The 27,254-nt window shown below is 54.2% G+C and overlaps 1 protein-coding gene across 1 annotated transcript in view; it reads left to right on the top strand.

Annotated features, from left to right (window-relative positions):
• Window positions 1–27,254, top strand: part of KSR2 (kinase suppressor of ras 2) — an 85,360-nt gene that overhangs the window by 23,304 nt on the left and 34,802 nt on the right. Inside the window, 6 exon segments of the mRNA XM_071445699.1 lie at window positions 12,399–12,580; window positions 22,026–22,095; window positions 22,649–22,732; window positions 25,062–25,129; window positions 25,319–25,417; window positions 26,565–26,683. Coding sequence (XP_071301800.1) covers window positions 12,399–12,580; window positions 22,026–22,095; window positions 22,649–22,732; window positions 25,062–25,129; window positions 25,319–25,417; window positions 26,565–26,683 — 622 coding nt within the window.

Here is a 27,254-nt window from a genome sequence, read left to right as displayed (position 1 = left end):
CCTTCTTCCTCTGACCCCTTCATAGACCCATCCTTTTTCTTTCAGGCCTGTCCTTTGACCCATCCTTCATCTTTGGACCCCTCATTAGACCCACCCTTCATCTTTTTCCCATCCTTCTTCCTTCTGACCCCTCCTTAGACCCATCCTGTGTCTTTCAGGCCTGTCCTTTGACCCTTCCTTCATCCTTGGACCCCTCCTTAGATCCATCCCCTGACCCCCCCTTCATCCCTGACCCTTGTGAAGGGCAGCTGAGCCCAAACCCTGCTCAGCTCCCAGCTGTGGCTCCTTTTGCCACGCTGCTGTGGCCAGATCCATGAGCTCCAAGGAGCATCCTCTGGGAAGCAGCTGGAGAGGGAGGATGGGAGCAGGACCCAGCCCTGGGGACGTGCTGAGTTCCAGCAGCTGCTGGACAGGATGGGACATTACATTTTTGTGGTGCACAAGGCTCCTCCAGCTCAAGGCAGCTGGATTTTGGCTAAATTTTCCATGAGTTCTCCTTGTCCTGTGTTGCTGCAGTGACATTCCGGGTGTGGGTGTTTTCCTGGTGGAAAAACCTGCTGGTTCAAAGCCTTCTGAGGGTTCATTTCCTCCCCTTTTGCTCCATTGGTGCCGAGGTGGATTTTTGGTGGGATTTTTCCAGACTGGGATGAGGATTTCCTGGCTGGGTGAAGTCAGACATGAAGTTCAGATGTGACCTGGTGATAGAGCACATCCCCAGCTTCTTCTTTTCCTTTTTCCTTGACCTATTTCCAACTTTAACTTTAGACACTTTCTGTCCTGGGGGTGTTTTTTCTCCATCCCACATTGCAAATTCCTCACAATGGGATATTTCCTGTGGTACTTGGCCAAGTCTACTGCCCAACTGGGAACATCATGGCCCAGAGGTGAAAAACTGGATCCCAGACTCACAAAAACCTGGGAGCTGAGGGCCCAGAGGTGAAAAATTGAATCCCAGACCTCCAAAAACTTGGGAGCAGAGGGGACGGAGGTGAAAAACTGAATCCCACACCCACAAAAATCTGGGAGCTGAGGGAAGAGAGGTGAAAAACTGAATCCCAAACCTCCAAAAACCTGGGAGCAAAGGTCATCTCCACCGTCCCCACCCCACTGAGCAGCCCCTGCTTAGATTGTGCCTCAGATTTAATCATTTAAGCTGGTCCTAAACAGGCCCTGATGGATCATTAATTCTGCTGTTCCTCAACCTTGATAATAATGATGTTTCCCCTTGTAGCAATTCCCATCCACCTGGTGGATCGATGCTTGCATGTTCTGCATGGGCAGGATTCAGGAGAGCATCCAGGCAGCTCCTGTGACATTGCCCAGCTTTGGAAAGGCAGGTGGGCTCCTGGCACTGGGCACGAGCAGGAGATTGATGTTTGCAGAGCAGGTGGATGCAGCAGGACGTGCCCAACGTGTGGGAATGATCCATATGGAGCCTCTTCCCAAGGTGGGCACTGGCACCTGGGCTATGCCAGCCTTGAGGTGGCAGCAGGAGCAGGGCAGGGCCCGTCCCCTGTGAGACACCTCAGATCTTGGGGTCACTTTTGTGTCCCTCATGACAAGATGGACATGGAGGGGCTGGAGCATGGCCAGGGCAGGGAACGGAGCTGGGAAGGGGCTGGAGCCCCAGGAGAGGCTGAGGGAGCTGGGCAGGGGCTCAGCCTGGAGAAAAGGAGCCTCAGGGGGGCCCTTGTGGCTCTGCACAGCTCCTGCCAGGAGGGGACAGCCGGGGGGGTCGGGCTGTGCTCCCAGGGAACAGGGACAGGAGCAGAGGGAACGGCCTCAGGCTGGGCCAGGGCAGGGGCAGGGTGGGCCAATCCATCAGGGCCTGTTTAGGACCAGCTTAAATGATTAAATCTGAGGCACAGTCTAAGCAGGGGCTCAGTGGGGTGGGGATGGTGGAGAAGACCTCTGCTCCCAGGCTTTTGGAGGTTTGGGATTCAGTTTTTCACCTCTCTTCCCTCAGCTCCCAGATTTTTGTGGGTCTGGGATTCAGCTTTTCACCTCCGTCCCCTCTGCTCCCAAGTTTTTGGAGGTCTGAGATTCAATTTTTCACCTCTGGGCCCTCAGTTCCCAGTTTTTTAGAGGTCTGGGATTCAGTTTTTCACCTCTGTCCCCTTTGCTCCCAAGTTTTTGGAGGTCTAAGATTCAGTTTTTCACCTCTGTCCCCTTTGCTCCCAAGTTTTTGGAGGTCTGAGATTCAGTTTTTCACCTCTGGGCCCTCAGCTCCCAGGTTTTTGGAGGTCTGGGATTCAGGTCAGGCACTGGCACAGCTGCCCAGAGCAGGGCTGGATTTCCCATCCCTGAAGGGATTTAACAGCCGTGTGGATGTGGCACTTGGGGACTCCATGATTTCCAAGGATCCCATGATCTCTGTTATTTATCCTGAAACCAGAGCCCAGCCTGGAACTCCAGCGAGGGGCAGAGCGTGGCAGTGCAGGAATTTGGAGAGCAAAACGAGCAGCATCTCTCCCTGTGCTTCCAAATCATCCCCCTGATTAATCTCGCTGCTGCTGCCGGGCTGTGGAGCTGTGCACAGCTCCTGGAATGTGTCCAGCTCCCTCAAAGGATGCTTTGCACACCGTGAGGTGACAGTGATGAGTGGTCCCCGTACCAACCTGGCTCCGTGCTGGAACCGTCCCGCTGCTCCGGGCTGTGGCGCTCCTTAGGAGTGTCATTAATGTTAATTACGGCCCTGCTATTCCATCCAGAGCCGCTGGAGCTTTACCGTGCTCAGAGGAGAAACTTCTCACCGTGTCCTTTAATGAGGAGTTGAGGCTCCTTTCAAAGCCAGACGGGCGTGAGGATGAATTTAGATAAGGATGAGCACCCTGGGAGAGGTGGCACCGCGTTCCTGGCTGGGAGGGAGGGCACGGGGAGGGCAGGGGCTGAGGGCAGCGCTGGCCAGGCTGGCACTGACCACTGCTGGGCCTGGCAGAGCCTGAGCTCTGCCCAGCTCTGTCTCCCAGCCAGGAGCAGCTCCCCTGTTCATTTCTTCGTGGTTCAAGAGGTTTGTGGGAGCTTGTCCTGACCCTCCTGCCATCCCAGCCCTGACCCTCTGTGCTGGCCCAGGCTGGCCAAGGGCTCCAGGGGCTTCCTTGGCAATAATGGGATGAAAACCAAAGCAGGGAGTGTTCCTCAGAGCCCAGAGAGGCCATGGAGGTGCTCCAAGGGCTGGAGCCCCTCTGCTCTGGAGCTGGGGCTTCCCCTGCATCCCTGGAATGTCCAAGGCCAGGTTGGACCCTGGGGCTGGTAGCAGCCTGGGACAGTGGGAGGTGTCCCTGCCATGGCAGGGGTGGGACTGGATGATCCTGTGGGAATCTCTGTGGTCCTCGGGCCACCCATCCCTCTGCTCTGGAGCCAGGCTGGGAGAGCTGGGGGTGCTCACCTGGAGAGGAGAAGGCTCCAGGGACACCTCAGAGCCCCTTGCAGGGCCTAAAGGGGCTCCAGGGGAGCTGGAGAGGGACTGGGGACAAGGGATGGAGGGACAGGACCCAGGGAATGGCTCCCACTGCCAGAGGGCAGGGATGGATGGGATATTGGGAATCAGGAATTGTTCCCTGGCAGGGTGGTGAGGAGCTGGGATGGAGCTCCCAGAGCAGCTGGGGCTGCCCCTGGATCCCTGGGAGTTTTTCAGGCCAGGTTGGTGAGGGCTGGGAGCAGCCTGGGACAGTGGGAGGTGTCCCTGCCATGGCAGGGGTGGGATGAGATGGGATTTAATGTCCCTTCCCACCCAAACCATTCCAGGACTGTCCAGATCTGCCCCACCTGGCTGAGGTTGTGCTGTCTGGCGATGGGGAAACCCCCTCAGGGTGCCCCATTCCGGGGCTGAATCCCTGTGGAAGTTTCTCCATCCGAAGGAGGCTCAGCCTCAGCAGCCCTGGCTGGCCCCAGCTCACCCTCAGTGCCCTCAAGGAAACGTAACAGTGGCAACCAAGAAAACAGAAGGGGCTTAATGAGAAACAGCTCCAGCTCCAGGATCCTGGAAATTACCTCTGTCAGCTCCTTCCTGCCCCTGTCTGCTCCCAGTGCTGTTCCTGCAGCCCTGAGGAGGAGGAGGAGGGGGGAAAAAACCTGTTTGGCTCGAACTCCCTTCAAAGAATTTCCCAGCTTTATAATTTGCAGCTGTAATAAAAAAGTTCCACTTTGTGCTTGGAAAAGAGAATAATAGATCAGTCAGAGTCGAGCCTGGAAATTCAGGCATCCAGGGAAGTGGGGACAGGCACTTGGATAAATATTTAAGTGCTGAGGCTTTGATATGAAGGAGCTGCTTTTCCTCTGGCCAGGGGAGGGAGGGATTGTTGCCTCTTTATGGGAATGAGGAGGATAAATGGAACATCTGCAGGATATTCTGTGTTTATTTCTTTATCTCAACCCCAGCTTGTTCCCGAGTGTGAACATTGTGTGGAGCTTGTTCAGGTTTGGGTGGAGAATGAAGGAATTTCAGCTTTTCAGGCAGGTTCAAAAAACTCCTCTGCCTTGAATGCTGAAAACCCTTCAGGAGCTGGTGCCACCCTGAGTGCAGCAGGGGGATTTGGGACATGGGATGGCACTGGGCACGGAGCTGTGAGTTTATCCCAGTGCCAAAGGTGACCTGGTGCCTCCTTTCCTGGCTGAGACAGCTCCAGCTGGGCTGGTTGTGATCCCAGCTCCCCAAGGCTGTTTGGGAATGCTCAGACTCCTTAGCCAGGGTGGGTTTTTTAATGGTTTATTTGAGAAAAAGGTCAGATTTTGCCATCTGTGTGCCAATATGGGAACAGGAAGGGAGAAGTGGCAGGAATTCTGGAGAAGGGCTTTGCTAAGGAGGGACAGGACACAGGGAATGGCTTCTCACTGCAGGGATGGGTGGGAAATGGGGAAGGAATTGTTCCCTGTGAGCACAGACTGAAGCTGTGGCTGCCCCTGGATCCCTGGGACAATGGGAGCTGTCCCTGCCCATGGCAAGGTTGGGATAAAATGATCTTCAAGCTCCCTTCCCACCAAATCATTCCTGCCTGAAAGAATGCCAGACTGAATCTGAGTGTTTGAATCCTAGTATTTTCTTCCCTTTTTTTTGCCATTCCATGAATGCCAGAGTGAATCTGAGTGTTTGAATCTGAGTGTTTGAATCTGAGTATTTTCTTCCCTTTTTTACCATTCCAAAGAATGCCAGAGTGAATCTGAAAGTTTTCTTCCCTTTTTTTTTTGCCATTCCAAAGAATGCCAGAGTGAAACTAAGGCTTTTCTTCCCTTTGTTTTTACCATTCCAAAGAATTCCAGAGTGAATCTGAGTGTTTTCTTCCCTTTTTTTTGCCATTCCAAAGCATGCCAGAGTGAAACTAAGGCTTTTCTTCCCTTTTTTTTTACCATTCCAAAGAATGCCAGAGTGAATCTGAGGATTTTCTTCCCCTTTTTTCCCATTCCAGTGGGTGCTGCTGGTGGAGGAGGCACGGGGGCAGCCCTTCACCTGCTCCTTGCTCTGATTTAATCGGGAATATTGTGCAATTAAAGCACTCCAAAAGCCACAAATCTTCGGGGCTGAATCCCGGCCAGGCTGCAGCGATCTTTAATCCTTTGCAGCTGAAATACCAAGGAGAGGATTTCTATTTTTTTTTTTCCTCCCAGTCTATTTCCCTTCCTTTAAGAGCAACGCTTGTGTGGAAATTGGTGTGTGCTGACGAGGAGCAAAGTGGTGAATAAAACATCACCTGGCTCCTGCAGGGGCAGCTCCTGCCCGGTGGTTCAATTGTAAATTAAACCCGTTTTAATTCTTTTAAATGGCAATAAGAATGGGAGTGCCAACAAATGCCTGCAGAGCAGGCTGCTACTTACTCGACTTCTGGGTTTTTTAAGAGTTGGGAATGGAAATGAGCCTTGCCAGAGCTGGGGAATGGTTGGGGTGTCCTGTTTGTGATGTTTTTTGGGATGAGCCAAATCCCAGAAGTATCACAGCCCTGAGGACATTGACTTGATTTCCAGATTTTCTAAGAGTTGGGCATGGAGGATGAGCCCTGCCAGGGGCTGAGGAACGGTTGGGGTGCTCCCTTTGGGATGTTTTTTGGGATCAGCCATACTCCAGAAGTATCACAGCCCTGAGAATATTGACACATTTTCTGGGATTTTTTAAGAGCTGGGAATGGAGATGAGTGCTGCCAGAGCTGGGGAATGTTTGGGGTGTTTCCTTTGGGATGCTTTTTGGGATCAGCCATGCTCCAGAAGTATCACAGCCCTGTGAACATTGACACGATTTCCAGGTTTTTTAAGGGTTGGGAATGGAGGATGAGCACTGCCAGAGCTGGGGAATGGCTGGGGTGTCATCTTTGGAATGCTTTTTGGGATGAGCCCTATCCCAGGACATTTACAGCATCACAATCAACATTGACTCAATTTCTGTTTTTTTAAGAGTTGGGAATGGAGGGTGAGCCCTGCCAGAGCTGAGGAATGGTTGGGGTGTCCCCTTTGGGATGCTTTTTGGGATCAGCCCTATTCCAGGAGTATCACAGCCTTGAGAATATTGACTCAATTTCTGGTTTTTTTTAGGAGTTGGGAATGGAGATGAGCCCTGCCAGAGCTGGGGAATGTTTGGGGTGTCCTGTTTGTGATGCTTTTTGGGATGAGCCATATTCCAGAAGTATCACAGCCCTGAGGACATTGACTCGATTTCCAAATTTTCTAAGAGTTGGGAATGGAGATGAGCACTGCCAGGGGCTGACTGGGGTGTTCCCTTTGGGATGAGCCCTATTCCAGGAGCATCACAGCCCTGAGAATATTGACTCAATTTCTGGTTTTTTTAAGAGTTGGGAATGGAGATGAGCCCTGCCAGAGCTGGGGAATGGCTGGGGTGTCATCTTTAGGATGCTTTTTGGGATCAGCCATACTCCAGAATTATCACAGCTTTGAGAATATTGACTTGATTTCTGAGGTTTTAAGAGTTGGGAATGGAGATGAGCCCTGCCAGAGGTGGGGAATGTTTGGGGTGTTTCCTTTGGGATGCTTTTTGGGATCAGCCCTATTCCAGGAGCATCACAGAGCATCACAGCCCTGAGAATATTGACTCAATTTCTGTTTTTTTTAAGAGTTGGGAATGGAGATGAGCACTGCCAGAGCTGGGGAATGTTTGGGGTGTCATCTTTGGGATGCTTTTGGGATCAGCCATATTCCAGGAGCATCACAGCCCTGTGAACATGGACTCTATTTCTGGGGTTTTTTTAAGAGTTGGGAATGGAGGGTGAGCACTGCCAGGGGCTGGGGAATGTTTGAGGTGTTTCCTTTGGGATCAGCCATACTCCAGGAGCATCACAGCCCTGTGATGGATTTTTACTCCCTGTAACACACGGATCCCACGGTGCCCATCCTCACATTCCAGCCTCTCCCAGCACATCCTGCTCTTCCAGCCACCAAACCAGCCCGGGACATCCCAGCAGGGCAAAACCTCCGCGGGCTCCTTTCTGTGGCAATCCCAAACACACATCCCCACCCTCCCTGCCGCATCCCTCTGTCACTCCCTGCCCTCTCCTGGCAGCAGTGACGGGCCCTTTGTCCCGCTGTCTGCTCCTGTTTTTCAGTGCCTGTTGAAACCCTCTATTTTTCCCCTCCCCAAGCCGGTGATAAGCGTTTGACTGATCCCACCGAGCAGGCGGGGATGAGCCATTCAGGCGGGATTGACACCTCGAGGGATTTGCATTAAACGCTTCAAACTCGCTCGGCTTTTTTTTTTTTAATTTTTTTTTTTTTTATTCCTCATTTTCATTTTTTTTTCATCCATCATTATATATTTAGCAAATTCCTGCATGAAATTACAGCCCCAATCGTTGGCATTTGCCTATCTGAGAAGGAATCTCTCCGAGCATCCCGAGGCAGGAATTAACCCCGATGCTCCACGGAAAAAAGGAGGACAAATGAGGAATTTGGGTCTGCAGAGGGTTATGGGGTGGTGAGAGGTGAAGGAGAGGGGGATTCTGGGGGTGCTCACGATGTGCCAAGGGCTGAGATGTGAGATTTTGGGAAAGGTTTAGGAAGCCAAGGGCTGCATAGAGCAGGGGCTGACCCCAATGTGCTGCTGGGGACCTGCAGTGAGGAGTAGAATCCCGGGAATGCCCAGATTTGGAGCCACCTGGAGCAGGGAAGAGGGTGGGACAACCGTGGAGAGAAGCAAAAAAAAAAATAGTGGGGATGTCCAGATTTTGGGATCTGCTCCAAATGTGGCAGGGAAGGTGCCCTTGGCCCATGGTGGCATTTCCTGTCATTCCTGGAGGGTGCTGTGGGCATCTCCCAGATTTTGGGGGGCTCCAAGCCTCGAGATGGACCAGGCGTGTTTCTCTCTGCTCCCTCAAAACCCTTTGGAGCCGAAATAAAAAATATCTGCTCCATAATCCTGCCTCCCTTTCCTGAAACAGGGCTGTCTTGGGTCTTATCCCTATGGAAAATTGAAATTAGGCTGAGGTTTTCCCTTGTTTTCTTTGTGTTTGTTTGTTTTGTTTTGGTTTGGGTTTGGTTTTGGTTTTTTGTTTGGGTTTTTTGTTTTTGTTTTTTTAATTCTCCTTTTTTTGCCTCTGCTGTCCTTGTGGAACTGGGAGACTGGCACAGGGAATGGGGCTCCTCCTGCCCAGCTGGGATGGGGAATTTAGGCTGGCAGGACCAGGATGCATTTCCAGCACATTTTCCCCCACTTTGGGTAAATAAAAGGAGGATGGAAATGTTTGCCTTGAACACTTCCAGGGATCCAGGGGCAGCCCCAGCTGCTCTGGGCACCCTGTGCCAGGGCCTGCCCACCCTCCCAGGGAGGAATTCCTGCCCAAAATCCCATCCATCCCTGCCCTCTTTTAGTTTGAAACCATTTCCCTTTGTCCTGTCACCATCTATGGAATCATGGAGTGGTTTGGCTGGGAAGGACTTTGGAGATCATCTCATTCCAACCTGTGTAGGAGAATGGATGGATGATGGATGGATGGATGGATGGATGGATGGGGGATAGATGGATGGATGGATGGATGGATGGATGGATGGATGGATGGATGGAGGGATGGATGATGGATGGATGGATGATGGATGGATGGATGGATGGAGGGATGGATGATGGATGGATGGATGGATGATGGATGGATGGATGGATGATGGATGGATGGATGGATGATGGATGGATGGATGGATGGATGGATGGATGGATGGATGATGGATGGATGGATGATGGATGGATGGATGGATGGATGGATGAATGGATGATGGATGAATGGATGATGGATGGATGGATGGATGGAGGATGGATGGATGATGGATGATGGATGGATGATGGATGGATGGATGGATGATGGATGGATGATGGATGGATGGATGGATGGATGGATGATGGATGGATGGATGATGGATGGATGGATGGATGGATGGATGAATGGATGATGGATGAATGGATGATGGATGGATGGATGATGGATGGATGGATGGATGGAGGATGGATGGATGATGGATGATGGATGGATGATGGATGGATGATGGATGGATGGATGATGGATGGATGGATGGATGGATGGATGATGGGTGGATGGATGGATGGATGGATGATGATGGATGGATGGATGGATGATGGATGGATGGATGGATGGATGGATGGATGATGGATGGATGGATGGATGGATGGATGGATGGATGGATCCGTGGATCTGTGGATGGATGGAGGATGGATGGATGGATGGATGATGATGGATGGATGATGGATGGATGGATGGATGGATGGATGGATGATGATGGATGGATGATGGATGGATGGATGGATGGATGGATGGATGATGATGGATGGATGATGGATGGGTGGATGGATGGAGGGATGATGGATGACCCCTCATGGCAACAAGTCCTTTCTGAGGTGCCCATGACCAGCCTCACCCTCCAGCCCTGCCCCAAGGATGGTTTTTGATCCTTTTTTGCCCAAGAAGCCCCAAACAAGGCTGGGTTTGCTCCATGTCCCTCCTTGTCCCCACGCCAGGGGACAGGATCCCTGTCCCTGTGAGCCCCCTGTGCCAGGGGCTTTTCCCTGGATGCTCCTGCTCCTCTCCAAGGTTTGGTCCTCGCCCCTCTTCCCTCAGGATAGGGATCAAAGCCATGGGCAGCCAGCCCAGTCACCCAGTTGGATCCTGGTGTTTATTATTCTTTATTATTTTTTCTTCTTCTGAAGAAACAGAGAGAGGAAAAAAACCATCTCTCTCTGTCCAAAATCACTCATCCTTCCTAATAATGAGAGCTGTCAGCAGCCCTGCTTGGCGAGGAAATGATGCTCACAGTAAATATTTGGTCTGGAACTGATTTATGGGTGGAAATAAACGAGATTAGTGCTTAATCACTGCCTTTCAGGAAGGGCTTTGGGCCGGGGTTGAGCTCAGGGGGGCTGGGGCCATGCCAGGGGAGCAGCTCTGGGATTTTTGGTGGAGACCCCATGGTGGGGTAGGGATTGAGGAGCAGCAGTGGAGGGGATGGACTGGATTTGGGGCCACCAGACAGGGATGGATGGGATTTTGGGAAGGAATTGTTCCCTGGGTGGTGGGTCAGAGAGAGGCCACAGAGCAGCTGGGGCTGCCCCTGGATCCCTGGCAGTGTCCAAGGCCAGGTTGGACACTGGGGCTGGGAGCAGCCTGGGACACTGGGAGGGGTCCCTGCCATGGCAGGGGTGGGACTGGATGATCCTGTGGGAATCTCTGTGGTCCTCAGGCCACCCATCCCTCTGCTCTGGAGCCAGGCTGGGAGAGCTGGGGGTGCTCACCTGGAGAGGAGAAGGCTCCAGGGACACCTCAGAGCAATAATGGGATGAAAACCAAAGCAGGGAGTGCTCCTCAGAGTCCAGAGAGGCCATGGAGGTGCTCCAAGGGCTGGAGCCCCTCTGCTCTGGAGCTGGGGCTTCACCTGGATCCCTGGCAGTGCCCAAGGCCAGGCTGGACACTGGGGCTGGAGCAGCCTGGGACAGTGGGAGCTGTCCCTGCCCATGTCCTTTAAGGAGCTCCAATGTCCCTTCCCCCCACCCCATTCCATGGCTCCATGGCCATTAGCTGTGGGCTGACCCCAAGGAGCTCCAAGCCAGGAGAGCTGCTCAGCTGGACCAGCCTGGAACATCCACCCCATCCTGAGCCCAGCACACCCAAAGGGGTCCTTGCAGCCACCCTAAACACAGCAGCAGCTTTCCTGTGTGAGGAAATAATTAACTTATTAGAGGATGGTTTAATTTTCTTCATTAAGAGGCCATTTCCCATCGCCTGGCAGGGCCAGATGCCCCGGGCATGGCAGGGAATGGTGGGACATGCTCAGCTCCAGGGCCTGCCCACCCTGCCAGGGAACAATTCCCAATTCCCAATATCCCATCCATCCCTGCCCTCTCGCAGTGGGAGCCATTCCCTGTGTCCTGTCCCTCCATCCCTTGTCCCCAGTCCCTCTGCAGCTCTCCTGGAGCCCCTTTAGGCCCTGCAAGGGGCTCTGAGGTGTCCCTGGAGCCTTCTCCTCTCCAGGTGAGCACCCCCAGCTCTCCCAGCCTGGCTCCAGCCCTTGGAGCATCTCTGGTGCCTCCTCTGGATTCTCGCCAGCAGCTCCAGGTCCCTCCTGTGCTGTGCCCCAGGGCTGGATTTGGGATGCAGTGCTCTGGTTGGGATGCAGGGATTATGGATGGAGCATTCCAGGAATCCTTGGGGTGTTGCACTGCCAGGATGTTCTCCAAGGATCTCTGTCCCAGATCCTGCAGATCTCCAGTGGGCTGAGCTGCCTTTCCCAGGGCTCTCTCTGCTCCTCACTCCATGGCAGCCAGAGAGGATGAGCTGGAGCAGCTCCGAGTGCCAGGATCCTGCAGCCCGGCCCATCTGAGCTGCCAGAGTCACTCTGCATCCCAAATCCTTTTGGTCTGGTGCAGCTTTGGGATCATCTGAGCCAGCAGAACAACACTGGGCTTTGTCCCAGAGTGGAAAAATGGGACAGGAGGGAGAGGCAGGCGTCTCCTCCCCCTGCTCTAAAGAATTTAATTTCTGAGGAACTTCCCCCAGTGTTTTGGGTTGTCCACACCACGGCCCTGTGGTGATTCCTGGGACTCTCTTGGGGTCCCTCACGTTCTCCACTGCAGCCCACCCTTGCTTGGGCCCTTTATTTGATGTAGTGACATTAAATGTGACCATTTAGGGGATTTGACAAGGTCAGCAAGGCTGAGGCTGATGAGCTTTTGGACCAAATGATTTTTTTCACCCAGGTTCTCAAGAGGAAAAGCTCTGAAACGTTCCTTAATGAAAATTGCCTTTGTTTGGTGGCAGGGAGGGATTGGGAATTCCCATTGGGAAGCTGCATTAATTATCACATGGGAGATGATGCAGCAGCACCCCCATCCCACGGCTGCCACCAGCTCGTCCCCAACTCCTTTCCCTTCACTTTTCCCTCCTTTTTCCTCTTTTCCCTCCCAGAGTCAAGAAGAAGAACAAGCCCCTGAACCTCAAGATCCACAACAGCGTGGGGAGCTGTGAGAACATCCCAGCCCAGCGCTCCCCGCTGCTCTCCGAGCGCTCCCTGCGCTCCTTCTTCGTGGGGTACCCGCCCTTCCTGCCCTCCACCCCGCCCGTCCACACCGAAGCCTCCTTCTCTGCAAGTGAGTGCCCCCAGGGCTGGCAGGTGCCAGGCAGGGGATGGGACTGGGGAGTTGTGGAGTCAATGGTTTGGAGGACGTTGGTTGAGCGCTGTGGAATGAGCCCAGCCCTTGTGGAGTTGCCTCATGTTGGTGTTTAGAGATCTGTGGGTGCTTCTGGGCAAAGATAGCCCAGGCTTGATTGTTTCTGGTTTTTGGGAAGGCCACGGAGGTTTTTGTGCTGTCTGGGGTGGTGGCACTGCCTGGATGTCACCATCTGAGGGCTGCTTTGTAAACCTTTGTGGTTTCACCTCTGTGTTGAAACCTCTCCTGCTTGCTGGATGTGGAGTTTTGGGAAGCCAGTCCTGGTGCAAACCCTGTGGAGCTGATCTCAGCAGCCAGCCCTGATCCCACCTGGCAGGGCTTGGTCCTTTACCAGGAGATGCTGCTGGTGGCACTCACTGGGTGGGTTTGTCTCCATGAGCTCACCCAGGTCTGGGAGGAGCAGCCTGACCCTCACTTCCTGGTCCCAGACCAGTGCTGGGATTAATTCCACAGAGACTGAAACTTTCCCAAGCCAGGCGTGGCTCTTGGCCCAAGAAGAACTTCCCTGGAGGAAACACGTGGCAGCTGCTGGGAGTGATTCCCTGCCAAGCTCCCTTTGCCTCTTGTTCCTCAGCTAAAACTTCCTCCAACTCCACATCCAGGCTGGGTTTCTGTCACCTTCCCTTCCCTGGGTTTTTCCCTTGTTTCCTTTCTGGAAATGTCTTCCTGGCTTGTTTTGGGGTCTTCCACTCATTCCTCCTGCTCAAGAAGCAGGCTGGAGAAGGTTTTGCAGCCAGAGGGCTGGCAGCCAGATTTCCTTTCCTTTCCTTTCCTTTCCTTTCCTTTCCTTTCCTTTCCTTTCCTTTCCTTTCCTTTCCTTTCCTTTCCCCTTTCCCCTTTCCCCTTTCCCCTTTCCCCTTTCCCCTTTCCCCTTTCCCCTTTCCCCTTTCCCCTTTCCCCTTTCGTTTCCCCTTTCCTTTCCCATCTGGGGTCACTGAGGGCTCATCCAGCCAGTCCTGCTGTCCTTTTCCTCCTGTCCCTTTGCCTTTGGGGACAGTGGCACCTGGCAGGAGCTCTGCATGCAGACCCTGCTGTTCCCTGAGATTTCCAACACCCAACCCCAGGTTTGCCCAGACCAAGGGGCATTCCTGCCTTGCTGTTTCCCACACGGAATTGGCTGTGCTCAGCTCACAGCCCAGACCAACAGAGCAGGAAGCACGGAGCAAACCCCATTCCCAGCCCCCCCTGGAGTGTCTCCTTGGATTAGTTTTGCTCAGGGTTGGATGCTGTGCCGTGCTGTGACATCCTGATGGGACGTGGCGCGGCCACAGAGGGACGCGATGGCAGTGAGGGGCTGGCAAGCGACCAACCCTGCCAGAGAGGTGTCTCCTCTCATTCCCCTCCAGCCTCCCTGGCTGCTGGGAATGTTTTCTGGGCTGGGTGGGAGCTGGGTTTCCCCAGCTGGTTGATCCCTGCTGGGAGGTTTGGCATCAGTGGAGCTGTTTTGTCGTGGTTGAGATGGAGACAATGCAAAGCAACGCACTCTGTGTGCAGAAGGCTTCAAACCTCTTTTTGTTACAGCATGCATGCTTGTTCTACATTCTCACAAAGCTCACAAGTTTACACTTTACTCATTGGTCAGGAAAGACAAAGTGCTCATTGGAGCAGGCAGTTGCAGGTTTCTCTTATTTCTCCTTCTTTCTTTCTTGGTTTCTTTGTCAATGACCTTGTTAGGAAATTCTTTCAGGGGTAAACGTGGATCCTCTTACCAAACTTCTCTCTGGCTCACAGAAGTCACTGTAAAACCTCTTCCACACTGTTTGGTCCTTGCAGGATCAACATCTGTGTGGGTTACACCGAGCAGGGCAGATGTTTGTTTGTAGGGAGCAGAATCATGGGATGATTTGGGCTGGAAGGGAGCTTGAAGCTCATCCCTGTCCATGGGCAGGGACACCTCCCACTGGAGCAGGTTGCTCCAAGCCCTCCCTGCATCCCAAGGATTCTCTGTCCCCATCCTTGTGGTGGTTCAACAGCTGAGCTCTCCACAATATCCCATCCCTATGGTTTTTTTTCTAAAAATCCCTCTTCCCTTTTCCTCCTGTGGGATCAGCACAGCAGCACCCAGATGCTCTGGATTGCTGTGGAATTACTTCCCTAAGCACGGAAACACAAAAATTGTTGTTGTTGTTGTTGTTGTTGTCAGCTGGAGATGGGTGAGGGGAGCCCAGCCAGGCCCTGTCCCTCCCTGGCTGTCTCTCCATGATTTCTTTTCCACAGCCTTGCTGCTCCTGGCAGGAACACGTTCCCATCTGAGTCATCCCTGGCCCGGGTCAGGAGAGGGTTTGGATGCTTCCCTCTGGTTTTTAACATCCCTTTGTCCTGATGGGAATGGATTTTCACAGAGGGCTGGAGGGAGCTGCAGAAGGAGCCTCTTCTTCCAGCAAATCTGGCTGGGGGAATCACAGGATCATGGAATATCCTGAGTTGATCCTCAGGGATCACTGATCCAGCCCCTGTCCCTGCCCCCCAACAATCCCACCCTGTCCATCCCTGGCAGTGCTGCCCAAAGGCTCCTGGAGCTCTGGCAGCCTCGGGGCTGTGCCCATTCCCTGGGCAGCCTGGGCAGTGCCAGCACCCTCTGGGGGAAGAACCTTGCCCTGATCTCCACCTAAACCTCCCAGCACAGCTCCAGCCATTCCCTCTCACTGTCACAGGGAGCACAGACCCAAGCTGCCCCTCAGGAGTTGTAGAACAACTGGTTTAATGTGGTCTCCAGGATGTCCCCTCCCTGCCCAGTCCTGTGTGACACCTCCACCACAGCCACCGTGCTGCTGCTCTGCCCTGGGGGGATTCTCCTGAATCCCAGTCCTGCCTCTTCCCCTTGGCTTTGGGAGTGAGGAATTTGCAGTTTATGGTGTCGAGGATCCCAGCCAGGCATGGCCAAGTGACAAGAGGTGGCTGAGATGCCACCAGAGCCCCCCCAGCTCCTGGAAGAGCCCCTGAAGGGCTGACCTCAGGAAGGTTTGGTGGAATCCAGGAAAATGTCCAGTAGGTCGGGGTGGGATTCCCAGAGCCCTAAATCCAGTTTTTCCTTTGGAAAGCACCAGGCTGGACCCAAGGATGTGACAGTGGTGCTGGAGGTGACACGGGGAAGCAGCCAGTGCCACCCATGCCCCTCTCCATGGTCACCCCACAGTGCTGGGGTGGGTTTTGGGGGGACACTTCTCCCTAACGCTGTCCCAGCCCCAGCCACCTCCAGGAGGGCACTTCCCAAAGGGAGCCTCCTTTCCTGGGGAGCACCAGGGGTTCCCTCCTCCCTGGCCCTGCCCTGCATGGGCTGTGGCTGGAGCACTCCCCAGCTGTGCTGGCAGCTCCCTGCAGCCACATCTGGCCACAGCTGGCAGCGAGGCTCCGGAGGGTTTCCCACCCTGGCAGCCGAGTCGGAGGGCACAGCTTTGTCTGGATGAGCCTAACTGAGCCTGCAAGGCTGGGAACTGGGGGGGAAATCCCCATGTCAGGCTTTAAGGCAGCTGAACGTGGCATTTGAGCTGGGTAAATGGGATTGTCATGTCGGAAAGGGGAACTGCCTGGGTTAGAAAGGGATTCTTTCCTTACTGGAGAGATGCTCTGGGAGCAGCTCCTACTTCAGATGATCCCCCCTGCTCCAGCTCAGCTTTGGTTTCATCCTGCTGGATCCAGCCTGGGTCATCCTTCCACCCACTGGAGCTGGCTGTGATCCACAGGGTTGGAAGAGACCTCAAAGGCCATCCCAGTCCAACCCCCCACATGGACAGGTCTTGTGTTTGTGGGGAGGGAGGGAGGGAGGGAGGAAGGAAGGAAGGAAGGAAGGAAGGAAGGAAGGAAGGAAGGAAGGAAGGAAGGAAGGAAGGAAGGAAGGAAGGATCTGACTCCATGTTCTCAGAAGGCCAATTTATTACTTTATTATGCTATATTATATTAAAGAATACTAAACTATACTACAGAATACAGAAAGGACACTTACTCAATGCTAAAAAGACAATAATGAAAACTTGTGACTCTTTCCAGAGTCTTGACACAGCTTGGCCCTGCTTGGCCAAAGAGTGAAAACAACTCCCAGCAGAATCCAATGGAACAATCACCTGTGGGTAAACAATCTCCAAACACATTCCACACCAGCACAACACAGGAGAAGCAAATGAGATAAGAATTGTTTTCCTTTTCCTTGAGGCTTCTCAGCTTCCCAGGAGAAGAATCCTGGGTGAAGGGATTGTTCAGAAAATGTGACAGTGACAGACAGGGACACTTCCCAGATTCCATGTGGAATATCTGCCACACACATTCATGCAGGGAGCAGGTGATGCCTTTGTACCTTGAGTCCTGCATGGATTTCTATCCTGGGGGGGGGGAAAGCTGCTGGAGCAGCTGCTCTGGGATCTCTCCCATCCTATTTTGGCCCTCAAAGCAGCACGAGCAAGGCCTGGGATGTCTCACAAAGGGACTTTGCTGCAGAGCCTCTCCCTGGGGTGCTTGGCTCCCAGCTGTGACCATGGGGAAGTAAAGCCAGAGTGGTGGGGAGACACTGGGACAGTGTCCCTGGAGCTGCCACAGGCTGAGACATTGGAACTCTGTCACTGCAGCTGGCACAGGGTGCCCAGAGCAGCTGGGGCTGCCCCTGGATCCCTGGCAGTGCCCAAGGCCAGGCTGGACATTGGGGCTGGGAGCAGCCTGGGACAGTGGGAGGTGTCCCTGCCATGGCAGGGGTGGCACTGCATCATCTTTAAGATTCTTTCCCACCCAAACCATTCCATGGATATTATGATTTGTCTCAGGACTGGGATTTTTGCCTGGTGGTGGAGATATTCCTGATCCTGGGTATCTTCTGCTGTTGAACTCTTTTGGAAAGAGGCTCCACCCCAGTGTCTCCTCTTAATTTCTCCAGGGGATTCACCCACCTTGGGAGCATTTTGGTGACGTTTGGGATGTTTGGGATAAATGCAAAGCCTCGCAGTGACTCATCCTGGCATTCTTACCAAGTCCACTTCCATCAATTTTCTCTGTCCCATTCATAATGGGAACGTGTTTGCTGTAGTAGTGTTGGATTATGGTCTTATCTGACCACTCTACAAATCCATTTCCCACATAGCAGGATAAGGAGGGTTTGTTGATCAGGCTGTCTCTGTGATGGATAACACGCTCCCACCAGCTCCCTGCCATCCAGACAGGGGCCAGGAGATGAGGAAGGGACAATTGTGACAAAGCAGTGCCCATCCCTGGGGTTCAGCACCTCTGCCACCCCTGGAAATGCTCCAGGTGTCCTTGTGTCACAGACATCTTTTATGAAAAATCCTTTCCTTGGGATTTTTCCTCCTGAGAAGCTGAGAGGCCTCAGGAACAAAATGTAACCAATGGTTATCTGCTGCTGTGGAATGCAACAGGTGCATCTGGGATTGGTCTCATGTGGTTGTTTTTAATTAATGGCCAATCACAGCCCAGCTGGCTCTGTCCGAGCCACAAGCCTTTGTTATCATTCTTTCTTTTTCTATTCTTAGCCGGCCTTCTGATGAAATCCTTTCTTCTATTCTTTTAGTATAGTTTTAATATAATATATATCATAAAATAATAAATCAAGCCTTCTGAAACATGGAGTCAGATGCATCATTCTCTCTCCCCTCCGTCGGAGTCGCCTTTGATTTACAACATCCTTGGGGAGGCTTTGGGGCTCTCTGAGGGCATCTCCACCCACCCCATGGAGGGTACAACCCCAAAATAACGAAATGGGGAAGCTCAGGTGCTTTTCTCCATGCAGGACATGCCCAGGCAGCCCAGCTGGGGCCCAGCCAGAATTCACCTGGTGATCAGACCCCGATCTTGGCCTTATCCCCAAGCGCTGCAGGATAGTCCGGATAGCTCAGTCCCTGTGGGAGACAGAGTGCCCAATACCCTGTCAGCTCTCAGCCATGGCCACCCTCAGCAAGCTCAGTGATTTCAGCTCTTTGGTGATCATCAGCTCTCTCAGGATTCCAGCTCTTTGCTTGCTTGCTAGGGCACCTTTGGCTGAGGCAGAAGCAGACAGGAGAGAGGAGAAGGAGAAGTCCTGGCGGTTCCACAGCGATGGTTTATTGAGGGATCTGTGAAAGGTTCCAGCAATAGCTCTTCTTCTGTCAGATGGGCTAAAACAGCCCCTTTTTATAGGGTATAGGGGCATCCAAACTTGTCCAACAGTAAGGGTTAGGGAAAAGTGACCTATGGGGTTCCAGAGATAAGAATTGGGGCGAGGGGTAGAAGACAGGAGCTTATTTTGCTGTCTCATCATGACTCAGCAGCTCCTACCGTTAAGTCTCAATCCTCCATGGAGCTCTCATAGGCTCCATAGACTCTGCCACAACCCGGGACAGCAGCGGGGGCGTCACGGCCACGGCAGCGCCGCCGCGTCCCCGTCACCTCCGAGGCGCCGGGTGCCACTCAGGGCTGTCACAGCTGCCTGTCACCGCCGGGAGCGGGCTGCCAGGGCTCTGCGCCGTGTCGCCTGTCAGGGACACGCCGGAGGTGGCTGTCACCCGTTGCCCAGTTGGTTTTCCCCTTTGCCGGCTCCGCTGCCGGCACAGGTGATCCCATCAAGCGCGGCTGTTGATTTTGGGATGAGCTGAGCAGGAGCCCTGACCTTTGCGAAGGAAAACACGGCGGTGTGGGAAGGAGGGTGGCGCTCCCTGCCTGGGCTGTCACATCGGGAAGAGGGGTTTGGTTTTTGGGAACCCCTCGGGAGGCAGGGATGGGGTGGGTGACCGGGGGATGTCTCCATGGGGCTGCTCAGTGGGTGCCACCCTGCGAAATTCCGCTTGTGCCCAGTGAAATGCCAGCTCGGAGCGGGGGGAATGAGGTGAGGGGAATTATGGCCGGGAGAATTCGGATTTTTGAGGCAGGCAGGAGGCTGCTGGTGATAAATAAAGGTTTTAAATAATCAGTGGCAGGGGGAAGCTCTGGGGTGCTGGAGAGAGGGAGGGTGGGGGAGAGGCAGCCGCTGTCACGCTCCAAAGCTTGCGAGGATCATCCGATCCCGCGGCCACTTCTCCATCACAAGATCCCCACGACAAAACCCCACCGTCCCACCCTGAACCAAGACCTGCTCATGGTGGTTTCCCCCCTTGTAATTAACGCTAATTGTGATAATGGGGGGGTTTCAATGAGAATATTCCTCCTGCGCTGGGGGGAGACTGCTGCATCTCCCTCTGAGCATCCGCCCGAGTTTACCCTGCCAGGAATCCGGGTAGAGGGGACATTCCCCAATTAACCCCAGAGCCCCCCGAGCCCCCCAATCCCTCGGGGCTGCTCCCCGGTGCCTCTCCCTGCCCTCCTGCCCCACTCCGCTGCTTTGCCCTCCTGCCAACAGCGGCTCTATTGTTAAACGCCCGATCCTACGTGGCTCGCTGCCGCTAATGAAGGTAATTAGCTGTGAGTCACGTCGGGCTCATTTATGGTACGAGGTCAAAATCCCCGCTACACTTCAATACATTTTTGCAGCGAGCCCATTTAGAAAGTAATTAAAAGGCTCAGCAGCCGCCGTTGCCTCCATCCCCTCTCCCCCTCGCCGGGCTGGCAGGATTTAATTGAGGCCAGCCGAAAGTTAGTGGGAATAAATTGTGGCTGATAACGTGGAGGTTGTAATTTAATTCCGGGAGAAGAGCTGCTCTGGCCAGGGGTGTTTGGCTCTTCAGAGAGAGGCATTGGAGGGAGGGGTGATGACAACTCAGTTTTCTAACAAGATTTAGTGAGGGGGGAGTGATGACAACTCAGTTTTCTAACAAGATTTAGTGAGGGGGGAGTGATGACAACTCAGTTTTTGAACAGGATTTAGTGAGGGGGGAATGATGCTCAGGGAGGCTGGGCATGGAGGGGTCACTCACCTCTGGGATGTGTAGCCCAAATTCCCACCCCTGGCAGGTTCTGGAGGGTGAGTTGTCACAAAGACTGGTGAGAAAATATCAAAAAGTTTGGCAATGTGGTGCTGGGGACATGAACTCCCCTCCTTGGCTTTGAAAGGAGCTTATAAAGATTAGGGAGAGTGACTTTTTACACGGGTGGATAAAGCCAGGACACAGGGAATGGCTCCCACTACCAGAGGGTAGGGATGGATGGGATTTTGGGAATTAGGAATTGTTCCCTGGCAGGGTGGGGATGGGCCGGAATGGAATTCCCAGAGCAGCTGGGGCTGCCCCTGGATCCCTGGCAGTGCCCAAGGCCAGGGAGCAGCCTGGGGCAGTGGAAGGTGTCCCTGCCCACGGGAATGAGATGATTTTAACGTCCCTTCCCACCCACCCCATTCCATGCTTGTGTGGTTCTGACATCTCAATTGCTGCCTCTGCCTGAGGAGTGACCAGAGGAAGAGAAGGATCCAGAGCTGCTGCTGGTCCGAGGTGCTGGAGCAGGATCAGCCTGGGCTGCTCCCAGGATTTCTAACCCGGGGGAGGGATGTAAATGTAACCTTCAGCCGCCGAGTGCAATTAGAGCCCCGTGCCTGCCGCGATATTAAAATGGGATATTAAAGCAAACAGCGGCTCTCCCCGCTCCCTGGGCTAATATCCAGCGCCTGTTTAGCCAGGGATTTGCTGGCACTCTGAGCAAACAGCCGGGAGCCACCGCTGGTGCCCGGGAAACCTCTCAAACCCCCGAGTGAAAATCCAGCCTTTGGATCCCGGCATGGAGCCGCTCCCGGGGCTGGGCATCCTGCGGGGCAGGACCTTTCCCGTGGCCGGCAGGAGGAGGAGGAGGAGGAGGAGCAGCTTTTCCACCCTTGCCGAGGCTGAAGGAGAGGATGGAATCCAAGCATGGCCATGCTCCTGGTTGCCTTCCTGCCCCAGCAGTGCCAGTGAACTTCCCTCTTTGTCCTTACCCCTCTTCCCTGCTTTTCCCTTGGAAGGAGAGCCCCGGGACTGCTTTTACCTCTGTTCTTCCCCTGGAATAGGAATGGAATCACCTTTGGAGTGGCTGGCACTCAGCTTTTCCTCAGCTGCCACCTCAAGCCATGATGTCTTATTAAAAACTGACAATGAGGCTGCTCCAGCTTTATTTTCCTTTTCTTCTTTGGATGTCCTGATGTGATTCCAAAAGTTTTGCAATCCCACCCTGCCTGCACATGGGTGCATCCTCTCCTCTCCTCTCCTCTCCTCTCCTCTCCTCTCCTCTCCTCTCCTCTCCTCTCCTCTCCTCTCCTCTCCTCTCCTCTCCTCCAAACTGGGTGATGGGATCTGGGACAGGAGACCCCAATTCCCACAGCCCCACAAATCCCAGAGCTCTGGTTTCACGCAAGGAGCTCAGAGAGGCATTCCAAGGGGAAATAGCAGGAAAATGCCATTTTTTGTGCACATCCTTTGCTCTCCTTCCCAAGAACTCAAACCCCAGCTGTCGATGTTGTTACCAGCACTGTTTTCCTGGTCTCTCCCTGCAGATACGCTGTCAGTGCCTCGCTGGTCCCCGCAGATCCCTCGGCGGGATTTAGGAAACTCCATAAAACACAGGTGGGCCCCTCCCCCTGCTGGGGGATGAGGGATGGGCCTCTCCCTCCCCATCTCTGCTCCAGGACACCGAGATTGGGGACATTCCCTCTCTTTCCCATGCTGGGCTGGGCTGTCCTCCAAGCCCATTTCAATTCCATTTCAGTTCAGATCTGGTTTAGATAAGGCTCGAGCTGCTATCAATAAATCTGTGTTTTATCTGTGACCTTGCCAGCCTTCAGCAAATTCCCCATCTCTGGATTAGAACCCTTCCATATCTCCCTGAAGAGGGAAAGGCAGCGGGAAGAGCGCTGCTGTTTGATGGGAAGCTGCAAACATTGGTCCCCAGGGCAGGCAGGGGTTTGGGGGTGTCTGGGGTAGGAATCACAGGGAATTGGGGTTGGATTCCCTTTGGAACAAACTTCCAGAACCAAAGGAAGGCTCGGGGTTGTGCTTTGGCACCCCTAGAAAAATTCCTCAACACCTGCAGAGGAGTTTGAGGGCAGCAGAGAGAGGATGAAGCAGGGCTCAGGGGATGAGTGAGGCTTCAGCTCTCCCTCTCTGTTTCTCTCCACAGGTTTTCCACCAAGTACTGGATGTCTCAGACCTGCACCGTCTGCGGGAAGGGAATGTTGTTCGGCTTAAAATGCAAAAACTGCAAGTATGGCGCCGTGCTGGAGCTGTGTGTGTCACATCCTCCTTCAAACCGGGAGGAGATAATCGGGGTTTTCCCGGGGGAGCCGAGCAGGAATTTGGGCATGGAGAGACCAGCCCGGCTCTCGCCAGCTCATCCTCACAGGAAGCTTTAATGAGCTGTGAAATTGGGTGAATAACACCCCAAAGCAGGGCTGGGCTGGTGTCTGGGATGGGATCAGGCTCCTCGGGGAGGATGTGCCCGCCAGAGCTCGGCTCTGCTCGCTCCAGAGCTCTGAGTCAGATCCTGACAGTGCCCCTTCCCCAAGCCTGGCTTTAGATCCCACGTTATGGAGATTCCCGGTGGAATTATCTGCAGGACCAGGCAGGGATAGCTCTGGCCATCAGGTGGATTTTGCCCACAGTTTTGGGCTGTAACCTCTATTTCTGCCGAGTTTTGGGCACCTCTGCGTCCTGGCAGGGCCCCCGAGGAGCCACATCAATTAATCCATGGTGCAAAGGAGAGGGGATAAAACGGGACAGCAGTGGGAAAAGAGCGAGGCAGAGCCTGGGGCTGCTTCAGCTGCTCCAAATCCGCCACAGCCCGGCCTTGGACAGATCCATGCGGCCACCAGCGCTGGGGAAGTGCTGCTGGAGCCGGGATTGCCTTTCCTGGGGCCGGGAGCTGGGGATGTGCGATTGTCTGCGGGTAACGGAGCGGGAACGATCGCTGCTGCCGCTGATTAAGCGCTGATGAGTTGGTAAATTGGGATTTAAACCTGCCTAGAAGCGCTCGGTTACTCCGCAGCTGGAAGGGATAGTATCGAACGCAGGGATTTTAAAGGGGTGATTCCCGTTCTATCCATGCTCAAGGAACTGGAGGCTTTTCCTGCGAGCTCTCCGTGCTGGAGGAGGGATCCCTGAGCAGGATCAGGGATGCTGTGGCTCTGGCTGTGCAAATCCTGCTCCCTGTAATCCTACAGAAAAGAACAAATCCATTTCCTGGCAGTCAAAAGTTGGCAGTCAACACAAGGCATTTAGGTTTTTTTCCAGCCTTGCCCCGGCGCTGCTTTCCCCAGAAAGCAGAGGGGAACCAACAGGTAAAACAAACAACCGGACCCCAAACCCCCCAAGCCTCAAATACCAAATTAATTCCTGCCTTTCCCTCTAGGAACAGCTTTGTAATAAAAGCTAACACGGGCAGCTCCTGAATTTTCATTACCCAGCTCATTGACTTGAAGCTGCCGTTCTTTTTTTTTTTTTCCCCCATCATTTCCCCTTGTTTTGATAAATCCTTTCCTCCTTTTTCCCTTTTCCCCCATGGCTTTCTGCCGGCCTGGCAGAGCAGTGAGCTGGGGATGCGTTTCCATCCTTAATTAAGGAGGAATGGGAAGGATTTGGGAGTCTGCCCATGCCTACATGCATGACCCGGGGGTGAAGCCCTCCAGACTCCTGCCCGGGCTCCGGGAAAAAAGAAAAACAACGGGAAAAGCTCAGCAGAATATCCAGAGTCTGTAAATCCTCTCTTTATTCTGGCTAAATGTCCTTAATAAAGGCAGGAGAGGGGGGCACAATGGCAGGGATACATTAGGGATTGGGGCAGCCACTTCTTCCCCCTCTGCTGCTCCTGAATTTGGTAAAGCATGCAGCAGCAGGATGGTGGGAACTGGGTTTTCATGGAACCATGGAATGGTTTGGGCTGGAAGGGACCTTGAAGCTCATCCTGTCCCACCTTCAGTACAGCCTTCCCCCAGTGCAGGGCTCTGATCCTTTTACTGCAGCCAGCTCTGGCAGAAGTGACAATTTGGGGTGTCCTCAAGCCTGGCTGGCCCAGAAAGGGGCAATGGGGCAGAGCCGCCAGGTTTGGGAATTTCTGTGCTGCCCCATTGGGATGGAGGTGTTTTCCAGGGCTGTGCAGCCCCTCCTGATTGCCCAGGATGTGCATCCCACACTGTTCCCCATCCCTGAGCTGCTGCTTGGGAATGGTGGGGAGCAGGGAGCCTGGAGGGCTCACTCAGACTGGGTGAATGACCAACACCCTGCATCCAGTCACTTTCCCAGGGAGAAAAGGAGGAAAAAACTCCATCAAAGAATCCCAGAATGGCCTGGATAGGAAGGGACCTTAAAGCCCATCCCATTCCACCCCTGTCAGGGGCAGGAACACCTTCCACTATCCCAGGTTTTGGACACTTCCAGGCATCCAGGGACAGCCACAGCCTCAACCTCCCAGGGAACAATTCCTTCCCAATATCCCACCTGTCCCTGCCCTCTGGCAGTGGGAAGAAGCTCCCCCCCTTATCCTGTCCCTCCATCCCTCAATGTTCCCTTCTCACTCCTTTCTCTCTGTCCCCTGCCAGGCTCAAGTGCCACAACAAATGCACCAAAGAGGCCCCCCCGTGTCACCTGCTGATCATCCACCGCGGAGGTGAGGCCCCCCCGCTCCCTGCTCCGAGCCTCCGGGGATGGGTTTTTTTTGGGGGGTGAAACTTTCGGAAGCTCCCCCGGGGGGTTCGGGAGCCGCACCCGGCCAGGCGGGGTCCCCGGCGGGACGGAGGCTCCCGAACCGCTTGGGCGCTCCGGGGGAAATGTTACCCACCGTTTTTTCCGCTTGTAGGGAGACGAGCCGGTCGGGGCGAGGCAGATTTGCATTGCAAACCACTTCCACCCACCCTCCCCCTGCCTCCTTTTCTTTTCAGATTCCCCACCGCACGGGGTAAGTCCAAACCAGGTTTTCGCCTTTTTGCTTCTGTCGAGAGCTCAGGGCGGACGGGGGACCCCGAACCCCCCCGGTGCATGCGGGGTCCCCGCGCCGGGGACGCGGCCGTGGCCCTGCGGATGCTCGTGGTGCTTTTTGGAGCTGCCTTATCCCGCTCTCCTGCGGGATAGAGAGCCCGGCCTAAAATCCGCACAGAGACAGGCAGAACCTTGCAGCAGGACGGCGGGGCGGCGCTTCCCCACCTCTTTTCTTCCAGATTTTGGCTCCCTTTGCTGGCCAGAGGACCGCGACTGCCTGAGAGAATCGCTCTTGCCTTGAATTTTGAGCTCTTAAAGCTGTTCCTTTGTGTTGAATTGTGAAATATCCCCCCCAAACCCGCTCCTTGGTTTAATCCCGGGGGAAGGGATTGTGCTGGTGGCACCTCAGAGGGGCAATTTTACAGCCCCCATCCCACCCCACGCCCTCACTTGCAGCAAATTTGGGTGGAAGCGGTTGAAGACGCCCCCTCGTCAGGCTCGGAGCTGCTGCAATCCCTGCCCGGGAGGCAGGGAAGGGGCAGTCGGGCTCCTGGGATGGGCAGGAATTGGGATTTAGGGCTGTGATGTTGCCAGAGCCGGAGCTGCCCGCTGTGTGTTTTAGGAGCAGCATGGCTTTGGGGTGGCCTCAGCATCACTGAAATACCTCCCCACTCCCCCCAAAAAAATCCCAAACCCAGCTCTTATATCCATTATCTTGGAGTTAAACAGTTCCTGAACCCCCCCCCCCCCCCCCCCACAACCTTCAGGCTGGCTTTTCCCAAAAAATCTCCCTGCTGGGAGCGTTCAGAGCCGGCTCCTTCCCTTCACCCCAGAAAGCTCCAGCAAGGAACAGGATTGTGCTGGCTGAGCCCCGGTTCACAGAAGGGCCGTGGCAGCTGCTGGAGCCCCCAAATTGCTGCCTCACACCCCGGGGGGGGTTGGCTGTGGCCGGGGTGCAGGAGGATCCCGAAGCTCAGCTGCCATCCCAGGCTGGAAGTGCCGCGGGAATCGCTTTGGAGAGCGGTTTGCAAGGGTGACCCCTGTGACAGGGAGCTGAGCTTTGATGTCCTTCCCTCTCTCTTCCCCTCCTCTCCACCCCCCTTTTCCTCTCTCCCTTCTGAATCCAGCGAGGTTGGTCCGGACAGAGTCGGTGCCCTGCGACATCAACAACCCCCTGAGGAAGCCCCCGCGCTACTCGGACCTGCACGTCAGCCAAACGCTCCCCAAAACCAACAAACTCAACAAGGTGAGCCCTGAGCCCCACCCTGAGCTCCCCAAAACCAACAAACTCAACAAGGTGAGCCCTGAGCCCCCCCTGAGCTCCCCAAAACCAACAAACTCAACAAGGTGAGCCCTGAGCTCCCCAAAACCAACAAACTCAACAAGGTGAGCCCTGAGCTCCCCAAAACCAACAAACTCAACAAGGTGAGCCCTCAGCCCCACCTTGAGCTCCCCAAAACCAACAAACTCAACAAGGTGAGCCCTGAGCCCCCGTGTGCACACCCTGCCACAGGGACAGGACCCCCTGCACACAAAGATCCACAGCTTTGCATTCTTTGCAATCCACACCTTTGGAATTCTTCTGGCTGGAAAAGATCTTTTAAGAAAATTGAGTTTGGTTGCTCCCCCTGCACTGCCAAGGCCATCACTGCCCCATGTCCCCAGGTGCCACATCCACATGGATGCTGAATGACTCCACCCCTGCCCTGGGCAGCTGTGCCAGTGCCTGACCACCCTTTCCATAAAGAAATTTCCCCAAAATTCACCCTGCCCCTGCCCTGGCCCGGCCTGAGGCCATTCCCTCTGCTCCTGTCCCT

The sequence above is a fragment of the Agelaius tricolor genome, unplaced genomic scaffold (assembly GCF_023055355.1).
Source record: "Agelaius tricolor isolate 1412-34295 unplaced genomic scaffold, bAgeTri1.0.p SCAF_20, whole genome shotgun sequence".
NCBI lineage: Eukaryota > Metazoa > Chordata > Aves > Passeriformes > Icteridae > Agelaius > Agelaius tricolor.
Note: the sequence above shows the minus strand (reverse complement) of the source record. Positions and strands in the feature narration are given on the sequence as shown.